The sequence below is a fragment of the Pristis pectinata genome, chromosome 1 (genome assembly GCF_009764475.1).
Source record: "Pristis pectinata isolate sPriPec2 chromosome 1, sPriPec2.1.pri, whole genome shotgun sequence".
Classification (NCBI taxonomy): domain Eukaryota; kingdom Metazoa; phylum Chordata; class Chondrichthyes; order Rhinopristiformes; family Pristidae; genus Pristis; species Pristis pectinata.
Window position 1 is genome coordinate 147,484,225 of NC_067405.1, and position 13,081 is coordinate 147,497,305.

Sequence of the window (13,081 nt, forward strand, 5' to 3'; positions counted from 1 at the left end):
ATAGAGCATTGGCTGATTGGCAGGAAACAGAGAGTGGGAATAAAAGGATCCTACTCTGGTGGTTGCCGGTTACCAGTGGTGTTCCGCAGGGGTCTGTGTTGGGGCAGTTTTTTTTTACGTTTTATATCAACGATTTGGATTATGGAATAAATGACTTTGTGGCTAAGTTTGCCGATGATACAAAGATAGGTGGAGGGGCGGGTAATATTGAGGAAACGGAGAGTCTGCAGAGAGACTTGGATAGTCTCGGAGAATGGGCAAAGAAGTGGCAAATGAAATACAATGTTGGAAAGTGTATGATCGTGCACTTTGGTAGAAGAAATAAACAGACAGACTATAAGTTAAATGGGGAGAAAATTCAAAATTCAGAGATGCAAAGGGACTTGGGAGTCCTCGTGCAGGAGACCCTAAAAGTTAATCTCCAGGTTGAGTCGGTGGTGAAGAAGGTGAATGCAATGTTGGCATTCATTTCTGGAGGAATAGAATACAAGAGCAGGGATGTGATGTTGAGGCTCTATAAGGCATTGGTAAGAGCTCACTTGGAGTACTGTGCACAGTTTTGGGCTCCTTATTTAAGAAAGGATGTACTGACGTTGGAGAGGGTTCAGAGAAGATTCACTGGAATGATTCCAGGAATGAGAGGGTTAACATATGAGGAACGTTTGACTGCTCTTGGGCCGTACTCCTTGGAGTTCAGAAGAACGAGGGGGGACCTCATAGAAACATTTCGAATGTTAAAAGGCCTGGACAGAGTAGACATGGCAAAGTTGTTTCCCATGGTAGGGGAGTCTAGTACAAGAGGGCACGACTTCAGGATTGAAGGGCGCCCATTCAGAACAGAGATGCGGAGAAACTTCTTTAGCCAGAGAGTGGTGAATCTGTGGAATTTGTTGCCACGGGCGGCTGTGGAGGTAAATTCATTGGGTGTATTTAAGGCAGAGATTGATAGGTATCTGAGTAGCCAGGGCATCAAAGGTTATGGTGAGAAGGCGGGGGAGTGGGACTAAATGGGAGAATGGATCAGCTCATGATAGAATGGCAGAGACTCAATGGGCCGAATGGCTGACTTCTGCTCCTTTGTCTTATGGTCTTATGTGGGACGATGGGTTTGGGTGTGAGATGTGAGATGTTGGCATCTGGTGTTTTGTTGGAACTGTCTTGTTTCTGGGAGTGAACATACTTACAGAGGAGGCTGATTGATGTCTGGTCAGGAAAGGCACCGGGCGGTAAGAGGAGACGGTGGGAATATGGGCGCTGATACAGGATCCTCCAGGTTCAATGGGCCAAATGGCCTGCTCCTGTTCCTATTTTACTCTTGTTCCTTTTCGCGGTAAGGAAAGACTTGCATTTGTATAACATCCTGCACAATCCTCAGGACATTCCAGGGCAGTTCACAGCCGATGAAGTGCTGCCACACAGCTGTACGGCTCCCAACCTGTGCACAGCAAGATCCCACAAACTGCAGCAAGGTAGTGACAAGATCATCTTTCTGCACAGAACTTTACAGCACAGGAGGCTATTTGGCCCATCCTGCTCCTACTGGACTTCAGGTTATTCCCTTTACCTGCTTTGTGCTCATGACTGAAGAGTCCATCGAAGCACTGTTTAAATGTGGGCTGGGGGTTTTAATCTCAAAGTCAAAGTCGAGTTTATTGTCAAATCCACAAGTACACGTGTGCACAGGTGCAATGCAACTTACTTGCAGCAGCATCACAGGCACAGAGCATCAGATAAGCAGCATTCACAAGAAAACATAAATTAAACATAAATTACACACAATTTTTACAAGAAAGAACACAATTCGAACAACAAAAAAAGTCCATTTTAGTGCAAAGTGGTCCCAGTGTTGCTGTACTGGGGCAGTGATTAGGGTTGTGCCGGTTGGTTCAAGAACTGAATGGTTGAAGGGAAGTAGCTGTTCCTGAACCTGGTGGTGTGGGACTTCAGGCTTCTGTACCTCCTGCCCGATGGGAGCTGTGAGAAGATGGCACGGCCCGGATGGTGGGGATCTTTGATGATGGACGTTGTCTTCTTGAGGCAGCGCCTCCTGTAGATACATCCGATGGTGGGGAGGGATGTGTCTGTGAAGTATTGGGCTGAGTCCACTACTCTCTGCAGCTTCTTACATTCCTGTGCATTTGAATTGCCGTCCCAGACCACGATGCAACCAGTCAGGAGACTTTCAACAGCACATCTGTGGAGGTTTGTTAGGTTGTTCGATGACAATGTTAGAGTGTTCGATGACACGCTTGGTACAGCAACTGCTCTGCCCAGGAATGCAAGAAACTGCAGAAAGTTGTGGACACAGCCCAGCGCATCACAGAAACCAGCCTCCCCTCCATGGATTCTGTCTACACTTCTTGCTGCCTCGGTAAAGCAGCCAACATAATCAAAGACCCCTCCCAACCCAGACATTCTCTCTTCTCTCCTCTCCCATTGGGCAGAAAATACAATAGTCTGAGGGCACGTACCACCAGGTTCAAGGACAGCTTCTATCCCGCTGTTATAAGACTATTGAACAGTCCCCTGTTGGTATTGGTTTATTATTGTCACTTGTACCAAGGTACAGTGAAAAACTTGTCTTGCATACCGATCGTACAGGTCAATTCATTACACAGTGCAGTTACATTGAGGTAGTACAGGTAAAAGCAATAACAGAATGCAGAATAAAGTGTCACAGTTACAGAGAAAGTGCAGTGCAGGCAGACAATAAGGTGAAAAGTCACAACAAGGTAGATTGTGAGGTCAAGAGTCCATCCCATCGTATAAGGGAACCATTCAATAGTTTTAAGATTACCCTGGTACGATAAAATGGACTCTTGACCTCACAATCTACCTCGTTATGACCTTGCACCTTATTGTCTGCCTGCACTGCTCTTTCTCTGTAACTGTAACACTTCATTCTGCATTCTGTTATTGTTTTACCCTGAGTGTAATGAATTGACCTGTACGATCGGTATGCAAGACAAGTTTTTCACTGCACCTCTGTACAAGTGATAATAATAAATCAATTCCAATTCCAATATGTCCAGCCTGACAGGTAGATCCCACTACCTGGCTATTACCAATTTATTACACGGCCTGGAAGATTAACATGCCAGTAAGCCATTTTGACTCGTCCTATCACAGCCATTCCCTTTGTTCTATCCATCCCTCCCCCATCTTCTCTTCTACTGAAAACTAACATGCATCTCCCTCTTTCTGTCATGGTTTTGAGTGCTGGCCCTCGATTTGGCCCCATTGATGGTGCCTCGTTGTGCAGCACATGGAGTCCATGTATTACTAATCGCATAACAACACACACCTGAGCCCCATCAGGGGCCTAGCATAAGTACCCGGGTTTCTCTAGCACTAGTTGCCAGAGTATTGGTCAACCTTTGGGTACACTTTGTTTCTTTGCTGCTTAGAGCTGTCAACTCTAGAGCAGTCCCAGTTTCACTGTTCCTCTTAGGATATCCAATTTTTGTGTTGGGACCCCACCTCAGAGCCCTGAGGCAAGATTCCTTCTGGTTGCTGCCTGCATTTGGTTCTGAGGGAGCATCCTGACTCCAGTCTTGTACCAGTGTGCTGCATTTGGGTTCTCTGTGAGCTTGCTCTCCGCTCAACATTGTGACACTTTCATGGTGAAGGGCTGCAGTCCTGAAACATTAATAGTTTCTCTCTCCACAGATGCTGCCTGGCTTGCTGAATGTTTCCAGCATTTTCTGTTTTTGTTTCAGATTTCCAGCATCTGCAGATTTTCTTGATTTTTGTTTTTGAGTGTCCGAGTGTCCGAGTGTCCCTGGTGATGATCTGCAGGAAGTGTCCAACTGCAGCTTCTCTCAGACTGCATGGATTGGTTGGAGCAGCAGCTGGACTCACTGAGGGGCACACAGGAGTTGGGGGGAGAGAGGTATAGACAGGAGTTTCAGGGAGGTGGTCACTCCAAAGGCTTGGTCAGAAGGATGGGTGACCACCGGGAAGGGTGGTTAGAGTCTCCTGTGGCTATTCCCCTCTCAAGTATATGGATTGGATACTTTTGGGGGGGGTGGAATGTCCTCTCAGGAGAAAATGTCAGCAGAGGCCACATTAGTTGCTTTATGACTGGTTCTGTTGTACAGCAGGGTGGGGCAAAGTCAACGTGAGTGACAGTAATGCAGACTCTATAGTCAGGGGCACTGATGGGTTGTGAGTGAGACTCCTGGATGGCCTGTTGCCTCCCTGGTGCCAGGGTCATGGATGTCTGAGTGGGCACAGGATGTTCTCAAAGGGGAGGGTACCAGCCAGAGGCGGTTGTCCATACTGGTACTAACAACACAGGGAGGCAGAGAGGTGACGTCCTGCGATGTTAATGTAGGGAGTTAGGCAGAATGTTAAAAAGCAGGAGCTGTAGGCTTGTAACCTCAAGAATTGATTTAGGAGCCGAGAGGTAATGTTGCAGCTATATAAGACACTGGTCAGACCCCACTTGTACTGTGCTCAGTGCTGGTCACCTCACTACAGGAAGGATGTGGAAGCCATAGAGAGGGTGCAGAGGAGATTTACAAGGATGCTGCCTGGAATGTGGAGCATGCCTTATGAAAGCAGGTTGAGGGAACTCGGCCTCTTCTCCTTGGAGAGACGGAGGATGAGGGGTGACCTGATAGAGGTGTATAAGATGATGAGCGGCATTGATCGGGTGGATAGTCAGAGGCTTTTCCCCAGGGCTGAAATGGTTTCCACAAGAGGACGCAGGTTTAAGGTGCTGGGGATTAGGTACAGAGGAGATGTCAGGGGTAAGTTTTTCACTCAGAGTGGTGAGTGTGTGGAACGGGCTGCCGGCAACGGTGGTGGAGGCTGATACGATAGGGTCTTTTAGAGACTGTTGGATAGGTACATGGAGCTGAGAAAAATCGAGGGCTATGGGTAAGCCTAGTAATTTCTAAGGTAGGGACATGTTCGGCACAGCTTTGTGGGCTGAAGGGCCTGTATTGTGCTGTAGGCTTTGTTCTATGTAATCCCCATGCCACATGCTAGTGAGGCCAGAAATGGGCAAATTGTACCATCAAATGCGTGGCTGAGGAGCTGGTGCTAGAGTAAGGACTTTGGGTACACAAATCACTGGGCTCCCTTCCAGGTTAGGTGGGGCCCTGTACAAGGAGGATGGGGAGCACCTCAAACTGGAGGGGAACTGATATCCTCGCAGGGAGGTTTGCTGGTGCTGCTTGGGTGACGGGGGTGGGAACCAGAACAACAGGTCAGAAAGTGGAGGAATTGAGGGGAAGGTAGAGGTTAGGACAAGTTGGACTGGGTTAATGACGACAGTGGGACTCGGGCTGACGGTTATTTATTTCATTGCAAGGAGTATTACAGGTAAGGCAGATGAACCTTGGGCCTGGATTAGTACATGGGACTACAATGTTGTAGGCATTACGAGAGAAGGGCAGGACTGGCAGCACAAAGCTCCAGGATTCAGATGTTTCAGGCATGACAGAGGGATGTAAGAGGTGGGGGAGTTGCACTCCTGATCAGGGAGAATGTCACAGCAGCCTTACTGGAGGGCTCACCCAGTGAGGCAATGTGGGTAGAGCTCAGGAATAAGAAAGGTGCGATCACTCTGAGGTTACACTACAGGGCTCCCAACAGCCAGAGGGAGATGGAGGAACAGATTATAGAAAGATGTGAAAACCACAGGGTTGTTGTAGTTTTACTCTCCCCAATACTGACTGGGACTCCCTCAGTGCTTGAAGCTTGGATGGGGCAACATTTGCAAGGTGTGTTCATGAGGGTTTCTTGACACAGGGACCATACTAGACCTTTCATTGGGAAATGAGCGTGGCCAGGTGATCAGAGCCTCAGGGAGGGAGCACTTTGGGAACAGTGATCATAACTCTAAGTTTTCGAATAGTTATGGATAAGGCTGGACCTCAGGGGAAAGTGTTAAATTAGGGAAAGGTTAACTATAGCAGTGTGAGGAAGGTACTGGGGAGAGTAGATTAGGAGGAGCTGTTATTGGGTGTCTACATCTGACATGTATTGGCATTGGTTTATTATTGTCACTTGTACCAAGCTACAGTGGAAAAACTTGTCTTGCATATCATTTGTGCAGATCAATTCATTACACAGTGCATTGAGGTAGTACAGGGTAAAAACAATAACAGAATAAAATGTCGCCACTACAGAGGCAGTGCAGGTAGACAATAAGGTGCAATGTCATAACAAGGTAGATTGAGGTCAAGAGTCCATCTCAATGTATAAGGGAGCCATTCAATAGTCTTATCACAGTAGGATAGAAGCTGTCCTTGAGCCTGGTGGTACGTGCCCTCAGGTTCCTGTATGTTCTGCCTGATGGGAGAGGGGAGAATGACGTGGGTGGGTGGGGTCTTTGATTATGCTGTCTGCTTCACCAAGACAATGAGAGGTAAAGACAGCCCATGGAGTTGTTTAAAGGCCAGCTAGTCAGAATGGAGAACCAACATCTTCCTGTGAGGAAGAAAGACGAGGATGGGAAGGTTTGGGAACCTTAGAGAATCCCAAGGCATTTTATACTGATTAAAAATAAGAGTGTGGCTAGGGAGAGGGTAGGACCACTCGAGGACAAAGGAGGGAATTTCTGCTCTGGAACCAGAGGAAGCTGGAGAGGTAGAATGTGTACTCTGCATCAGCTTTCACCAAGGCGAAGGGCATGGAGGGTAGTGAGATTGGGGAGGGGTGTGCTGATATTCTGAGGCATGTTGAGATCGAGGAGGTGATGGGGTCTCTTGAAGAACATTAGGTGGATAAGTGCGCAGGGCCTGATGAGATCTATCCCAGGTTACTGAGAGGAAATTGCTGGGGCCACAACAGATTTCTGTATCCTCTTTTGCCACAGGTGAGGTCCCAGAAGGGCAATAGGGACAAACCAAGAAATTGTTGACTAGTGAGTCTTGTATCAGTGATAAGGAAGTCATTGGAGAAGATTCTTAGAGATGGGATCGACTTGCATCTAGAAAAACATAGATTTAGTAGGGATAGTTAGCATGGGTTTAGCCAGAGGAGGGCATGTCTTACGAATCTGATTTCTTTTTTGGGGGGGTGACAGATGACTGAAGGTAGAGCTGCGGATGTTGTCTACAAGGACTTTGGTAAAGCTTTCAACAAGGTCCCTCATGGTAACCTGATCAGAAGATTCAGGCACCTGGGATCCATGGAGACTTGGAAGATTGGATTCAAAATTCCCTCGGCCATAGAAGACAGAGGGTAGTGGTGGAGGGCTGTTATTGTGACTGGAGGTCTGTGACCAGTGGTGTTCCGCAGGGATCGGTGCTGGGGCCTCTTTGTGATGTATGTAAATAATTTGGATGAAAATGTCATGGGCTGATTAGTACATCTGCAGAAGACCCACATTGTAGAATTGTGGCTAGTGAGGAAGGCTGCCAAAGGATTCAGTAGGATATAGACCAGTTGGAGATGTGGCAGAGAAATAAGATCTCTTTATTAGTCACATGTACATTGAAACAGTGAAATGCAACTTTTGCGTAGAGCGTTCTGGGGGCAGCCCGCAAGTGTCGCCACGCTTCCAGCGCCAGGTGGAGTTTAATCCGGGCAAGAGTGAGTTGTTGCACTTTGGGAAGGGGAAGTGTAAATGGCAGGAACCTTAGGAGCATTGATGTACAGAGGGATCCTGGGGTGCAAGTCCACAGCTCCCTGAAAATGGCAACACAAGTGGACAGGGTGATAAAGAAGGCAGGTTTGCCTTCAGCGGTTGGGGCGTTGAAAATAAAATTTGGGCAGTCACGCTGCACTTGTGTAAAATGTTGGTCAGGCCGCACTTGGAGTGTTGTGTGCAGTTCTGGTCGCCCCGTTACAGGAAGGATGTGGAGGCTTTAGAGAGGGTGCAGAAGAGGTTCACCGGGATGCTGCCTGGATTAGAGGGCGTGAGCTATAAGGAGAGGTTGGACAAACTTGGACTATTTTTTCTGGAGCGTCAGAGGCTGAAGGAAGAACTGATCGAAGTTTACAAGATGGTGAGGCATAGATAGAGTAGACGGTCAGTCTTTTCCCCAGGGTGGAAATGTCAAAGGGGGCATAGGTTTAAGGTGGGAGGGGGAAAGTTCAAAGGAGGTTTGAGACAAGTTCTTTACACAGAGTGGTGCATTCCTGGGACAGGCTGCCAGGGGTGGTGGGAGGAAGAAGATACAACAGCATTGTTGAGAAGGCATTTGGACAGACACATGGATGGGCAGGGGATGGAGGGGTACAGATCATGTGCAGGCCTTGTGGCTGAAGGGCCAGTTCCTGTGCTGTACTGCTCTGTGACGTTATTTGCTGTGATGAGGGTAATCCTCAGCTGCTGATGGCAGTGGCTGCTGTCTCTGAAAGCTCTCTGCACTGAGTACAATGGAACGGAGTGCTGAGGGTGCAGTCTGAGGAGCAGCTGTTGCTTCAGTACACATCAAGTAGAAGCAACTTTGACTCACTTTCTCCTGCATGAGCTGTGATTTACCCAGGCACCGAGCACTGTGATGCCTCCCTCCATGTTCTGAGCCCTCTCCAGCTCCACATTCCTGCTAAGCTGCTACTGATGTTGTTTGGACCCAGGCCTGCCAGATGTTCCAGGAGTGCCTCCTGTGGGAAGCCAAGGTAGCGACGCTGGAGGAAGCATTGGCCAGTCAGGAGCTGGAGTTCAAGGCCAGCCGGCAGACGCTGATGAAGCTGGCTTCCGAGGCGGGGAAAGCTCAGGATGTGGCAGCATCCTTCAATGAGGACATGAAAGCTGTCAGAAAGGTGAGAGAACAAGGCTCCTCAGAAATCCCACGCAGGATTACAGGCGGTTTGGCTGAATGGATTTTTGCTGGTTGATGCTCTACATGGGCCACTTCATCCCAGCCTGTCTCTGTCATCCAGTCCCCCACCATTTCACCCAGCCCCTCAAGGTCAAGGTTATTGTTGTCACAGGCAGACATACCCAGGGTATAAATGCCATGAAAATTAGCTTTTTGCAGCAGCAGCACAGAACATTACAAGATGAAGGCAAATGTACGTTAAGATAAACAGACTAACATAAATTATACATGACTTACACACATGCAAAATAAACAGCAAAAGAAATGACAACAATGGCACTAATGCAAGATAGAGAGACAATACATTCCAAGGTAATGCTGGGGTTCCTCAGGTGGGTTCCAGAACCTGACGGCAGTGGGGGAGAAGCTGTTGTTGAACCTTGAGGTGTGGGGTCTTCAGGCTCCTGTACCTCCTGCCTGACGGCAGCATCGAGAAGAGGGCATGGCCCGGATGGTGGGGGTCCCTGATGATGGATGTCGTCTTCCTGAGACGTCACCTTTTGTAGACGTCCTCAGCAGTGGGGAGAGCTGCCCCCATGATGGAACCTGCTGAGTCCCACCACTCCCCGTAGCCTCCTGTGCCCCCCACACCTACAGGAGTGAGTTCTTGTGTTCTCCCGGCTACCTGGGGAGGGGAGTTTCTCCTCTGTCCCTGGATGGATGTCTCAGTGACTGTCTGGTGTTGATGGCTTCCAGTTTTGGCCTGCTCCAATTTCTCAGCAACCATACACCCAACCGTGTTGTGAAGTTGTTCAGCACAGAAACAGGCCCTTCAGCCCACCATGTCCATGCTGACCTGTTTGCCCATATCCTTCTACACGTTCCCTATTCCAATGCCTGTCTAAATGCCTCTTAAGCATAGTAACTGTATCTGACAGCACATTCCAAATATAAACCACTCCATGAAAACCCTGATTTTTATTTTCAATTTTATGAAAATTTAATTCAAATCCTTAAATTTCTTTGAGAAGGTGGGACTTGAACCCAGGTTCTGTGAATAAGTTGGTCAGTGCACAGGATTCCTAATGTAATCATTTCAACCCCACTGCTGTCTGACAGATGTTACTGAATTCACGGTGGTAGATTATGCAACTCTGCATCATCTGGTGTTTACATTCTGGAAGTGGGTTTGCGTGTAAGGCAAGTATTTATTGCTCCCCTGTTTGTTGCTTTGAGGAGGTGGTGGTGAGCTGCCTCCTTGAATCGTGACAATCCATGTGCCGAAGGCATCACTAGCAGCATCAACACAATGAGAAGGAACAATGGATATCAGCCCAAGTCAGGATGGTGTAACTTGGAGTGAACCTCTGAGCAGATGATTGAGTGGCCTTCACAGTTATGTATCCCTGTGTCATCTGATGCTCCAGGGAGAGTTACCCCACCTGCTCTCGTCTCTTCTCATCACCAAAGTCCTTCACTCCTGGTCCTATTTCAGTAAGTGTTCTCCTTGGCTCTTGTGAATCTTCCCAAGGTGTGGCACAGCGTAATGCAGGGGAAAGAGTCGAGTTTATTGCCATCTGCACAAGTCCATGTGTGCACTGGTGCAATGAAAAGCTTACTTGGAGTAGCATCACAGGCACAGAGCATCAGATAAGCAGCATTCACAAGTAAAACATAAGTTAAACATAAATTATACACAACTTTTACAAGAATGGACATGATTAGAACAAAGTCCATTTTAGTGCAAAGTGGTTCCAGTGTTGCTGTACTGAGGTAGTGATTAAGGTTGTGCAGGTTGGTTCAAGAACTGAATGGTTGAAGGGAAGTCGCTGTTCCTGAACCTGGTGGTGTGGGGACTTCAGGCTTCTGTACCTCCTGTCCAATGGGAGCTGTGAGAAGATGGCATGGCCCGGATGGTGGGGATCTTTGATGGTGGATGTTGCTGCCTTGAGGCAGCACCTCCTGTAGATACCACCGATGGTGGGGAGGGATGTGCCTGTGATGTATTGGGCAGAAAGAGAGACAGAAGAATACTCTGTGCTATGCAGCTGGATGCAATGCTCCAGTGGAGATCTGGAAGTCTGACTGTGATTTTTCTTTCCAAAGCCTGGTATTCCAACACCCTGTCAACTTCACGAAAGTACAGTCCCCTGATCCTCTGCTCCTTCACCCCTTTCTCTCTCCCTTCCTCACCAGAAAGGTCAGATGCTCTCCTACTTACTATATCTACTTTCTATATCTCCATTTGTAGTGAACTTTTGCACTTCCAAAACCAGCCACATCCTCCAAGGACAAAGGCATTGGACCACTGCCACCGGCAGGTTCCCCTCCCGGTGGAACACCATGCTGACTTGGAGATACCTCACTGGTCCCTCACCATCACTGGGTCTGCACCCCCAAACTCAGTCCCCACCAGCACCGTGGGAGCCCCTTCACCAGAAGGACTGTGGTGGTTCAAGGAGGTAGCTCACCCGCACCTTCTCAGGGATGGGCAATAAATGCTTGCCTTGCCAGAGATGCCCAGATCCTAAAGAATGTATAAGCTCCCCCCCACCCCCCCCCCACCCCATCCCTCCTTTATGACCACTCCTCATCACCCAGATTTTCTGTTCAGTACCAGTGCCAATATCAATGTCAATACCAGTACCAATTTACATCCATTCTCTCCCCGGAACATGATTCACCTGTTTCCTCACAGGTTCGGTTTATTTTCTGTATGAAGACATGTTGAGGTAGAAATACCAACCTCTGTATTAGGAGCAGAAGTAGGCCCCTCGAACCTGCCTCACCACTCAATCAAATTATGGCTGTCCGAGTCCTAGTTAAAACCGTGCTCCCTCCTACTCCACCACCGCCCCCCCCCCCCCCCCCCCCCCCCCCCCCCAGGTAACCTTCCACTCCTCTGCTTATCGAGAATCCATTGACTTTTTCCCCAGGGTGGGAAAGTCCAAAACTAGAGATGAGGGGAAAGATTTAAAAGGGACCTGAGGGGCAACTTTTTCACACAGAGGGTAGTGAGTGTGTGGAATGAGCTGCCAGAGGAAGTGGGTGAGGCAGGGACAACAGTATCATTTAAGAAGCACTTGGATAGGTACATGGAGGGGGGGCTTGGAGGGATATGGGCCGAATGCAGGGAATTGGGACTAGCTGGGTGGGCACGTTGGCATGGACTGGTTGGGCTGAAGGGCCTGTATCCGTGCTGTATTGCTCTATGACTCTATGGGAAAGATGCCATTAAGCTGTAAAAGGTGCAGAGGAGCTCGACAAGGATACTGCCAGGACTCAAGGCTTTGAGTTACAGGGAGAGGTTGGACAGACTGGGACTTTATTTCTTGGCGTGTGGGAGACAGAGATGACCTTAGGGGTATATAAAATCGTGAGGGGCACAGGGTGAATACACTCAGTGTTTTTTTCCCCAGGGTTGGGGAACCAAAAACTAGCGGGCATGGGTGTAAGGTGAGAGGGGAGAGATTTAAAAGGGACCTGAGGGACAACTTTATCACAGTGTATGGAATGACCTGCCAGAGGGAGTAGCTGAAGCAGGTATAATTAGAATGTTTAGAAGGTACTCGGGCAGGTACATGGATAGGAAAGGTTTAGAGGGATGTGGGCAAATGGGACTGGCTTAGATGGTACCTTGGCTGGCATGGACAAGTTGGGTTCAAGTTCCTGTTTGTGCTGTATGACTCTGGGTCACACCTAACACTTGTCCTCTGCCCTGTGGTCCAGGAGAGGGACGAAGCCCTGCTTCTGAAGGCAGCAGCAGAACAGGAGAGCCAGCTGCTCCGCGAGAGGCTGGAAGACAGCCAGCGGGCCCTGGGCACAGCCTGCCAGGCTCAGGCACACAACGAGAAGCAAGTGAGCGAGCTGGACGATAACCTGCGCACCAGTGCCTACCAAACCAGAGCCGCCAAAGCCCTGCACCAGAGCTTCATCGAGCAGCTGGCCACCCTGCTCAGTGATGGCTTCACCACTGTCCCTGCCACCGAGGAGGCCGTCAAAAGCAAAGTGAAGGAAATCAGCGAGAGTGACCACGCTCGGACAGCGGTGAGTATCGAGAGGCAATGGGAGGGGTTGGCAGTGCCGCCAACCTTCATAGGGTCGGCAAGTGGGAACCCTTCTTGGCCTGATGTTTGAAAGGGTGGGGTCCAATGTCTCCCCTTCACTCATTCGCTGTAGTTAGTCACCAGAGAGAGGTAGAGGAAAGTACAAGATAGTTACTGTACCTGCCTCAACCACTTTCTCCGGCAGCTTGTCACATTGTACTCACCACATTCTGCATGAAGTCCAAGTTCAGTTTATTGTCATATGAACAGCATGTGTACATATACACATATGCATATATGTATACATAAGCA

At 48.8% G+C, this 13,081-nt stretch overlaps 1 protein-coding gene across 1 annotated transcript in view; it reads left to right on the plus strand.

The window, feature by feature from the left end:
• LOC127572702 (coiled-coil domain-containing protein 170-like) overlaps positions 1 to 13,081 on the plus strand; it is a 71,709-nt gene that overhangs the window by 27,069 nt on the left and 31,559 nt on the right. Inside the window, exons 5-6 of the mRNA XM_052020264.1 lie at positions 8,539 to 8,724; positions 12,453 to 12,770. Of these exons, the coding sequence (XP_051876224.1) occupies positions 8,539 to 8,724; positions 12,453 to 12,770 (504 nt within the window). The remainder of the gene's footprint in view (positions 1 to 8,538; positions 8,725 to 12,452; positions 12,771 to 13,081) is intronic.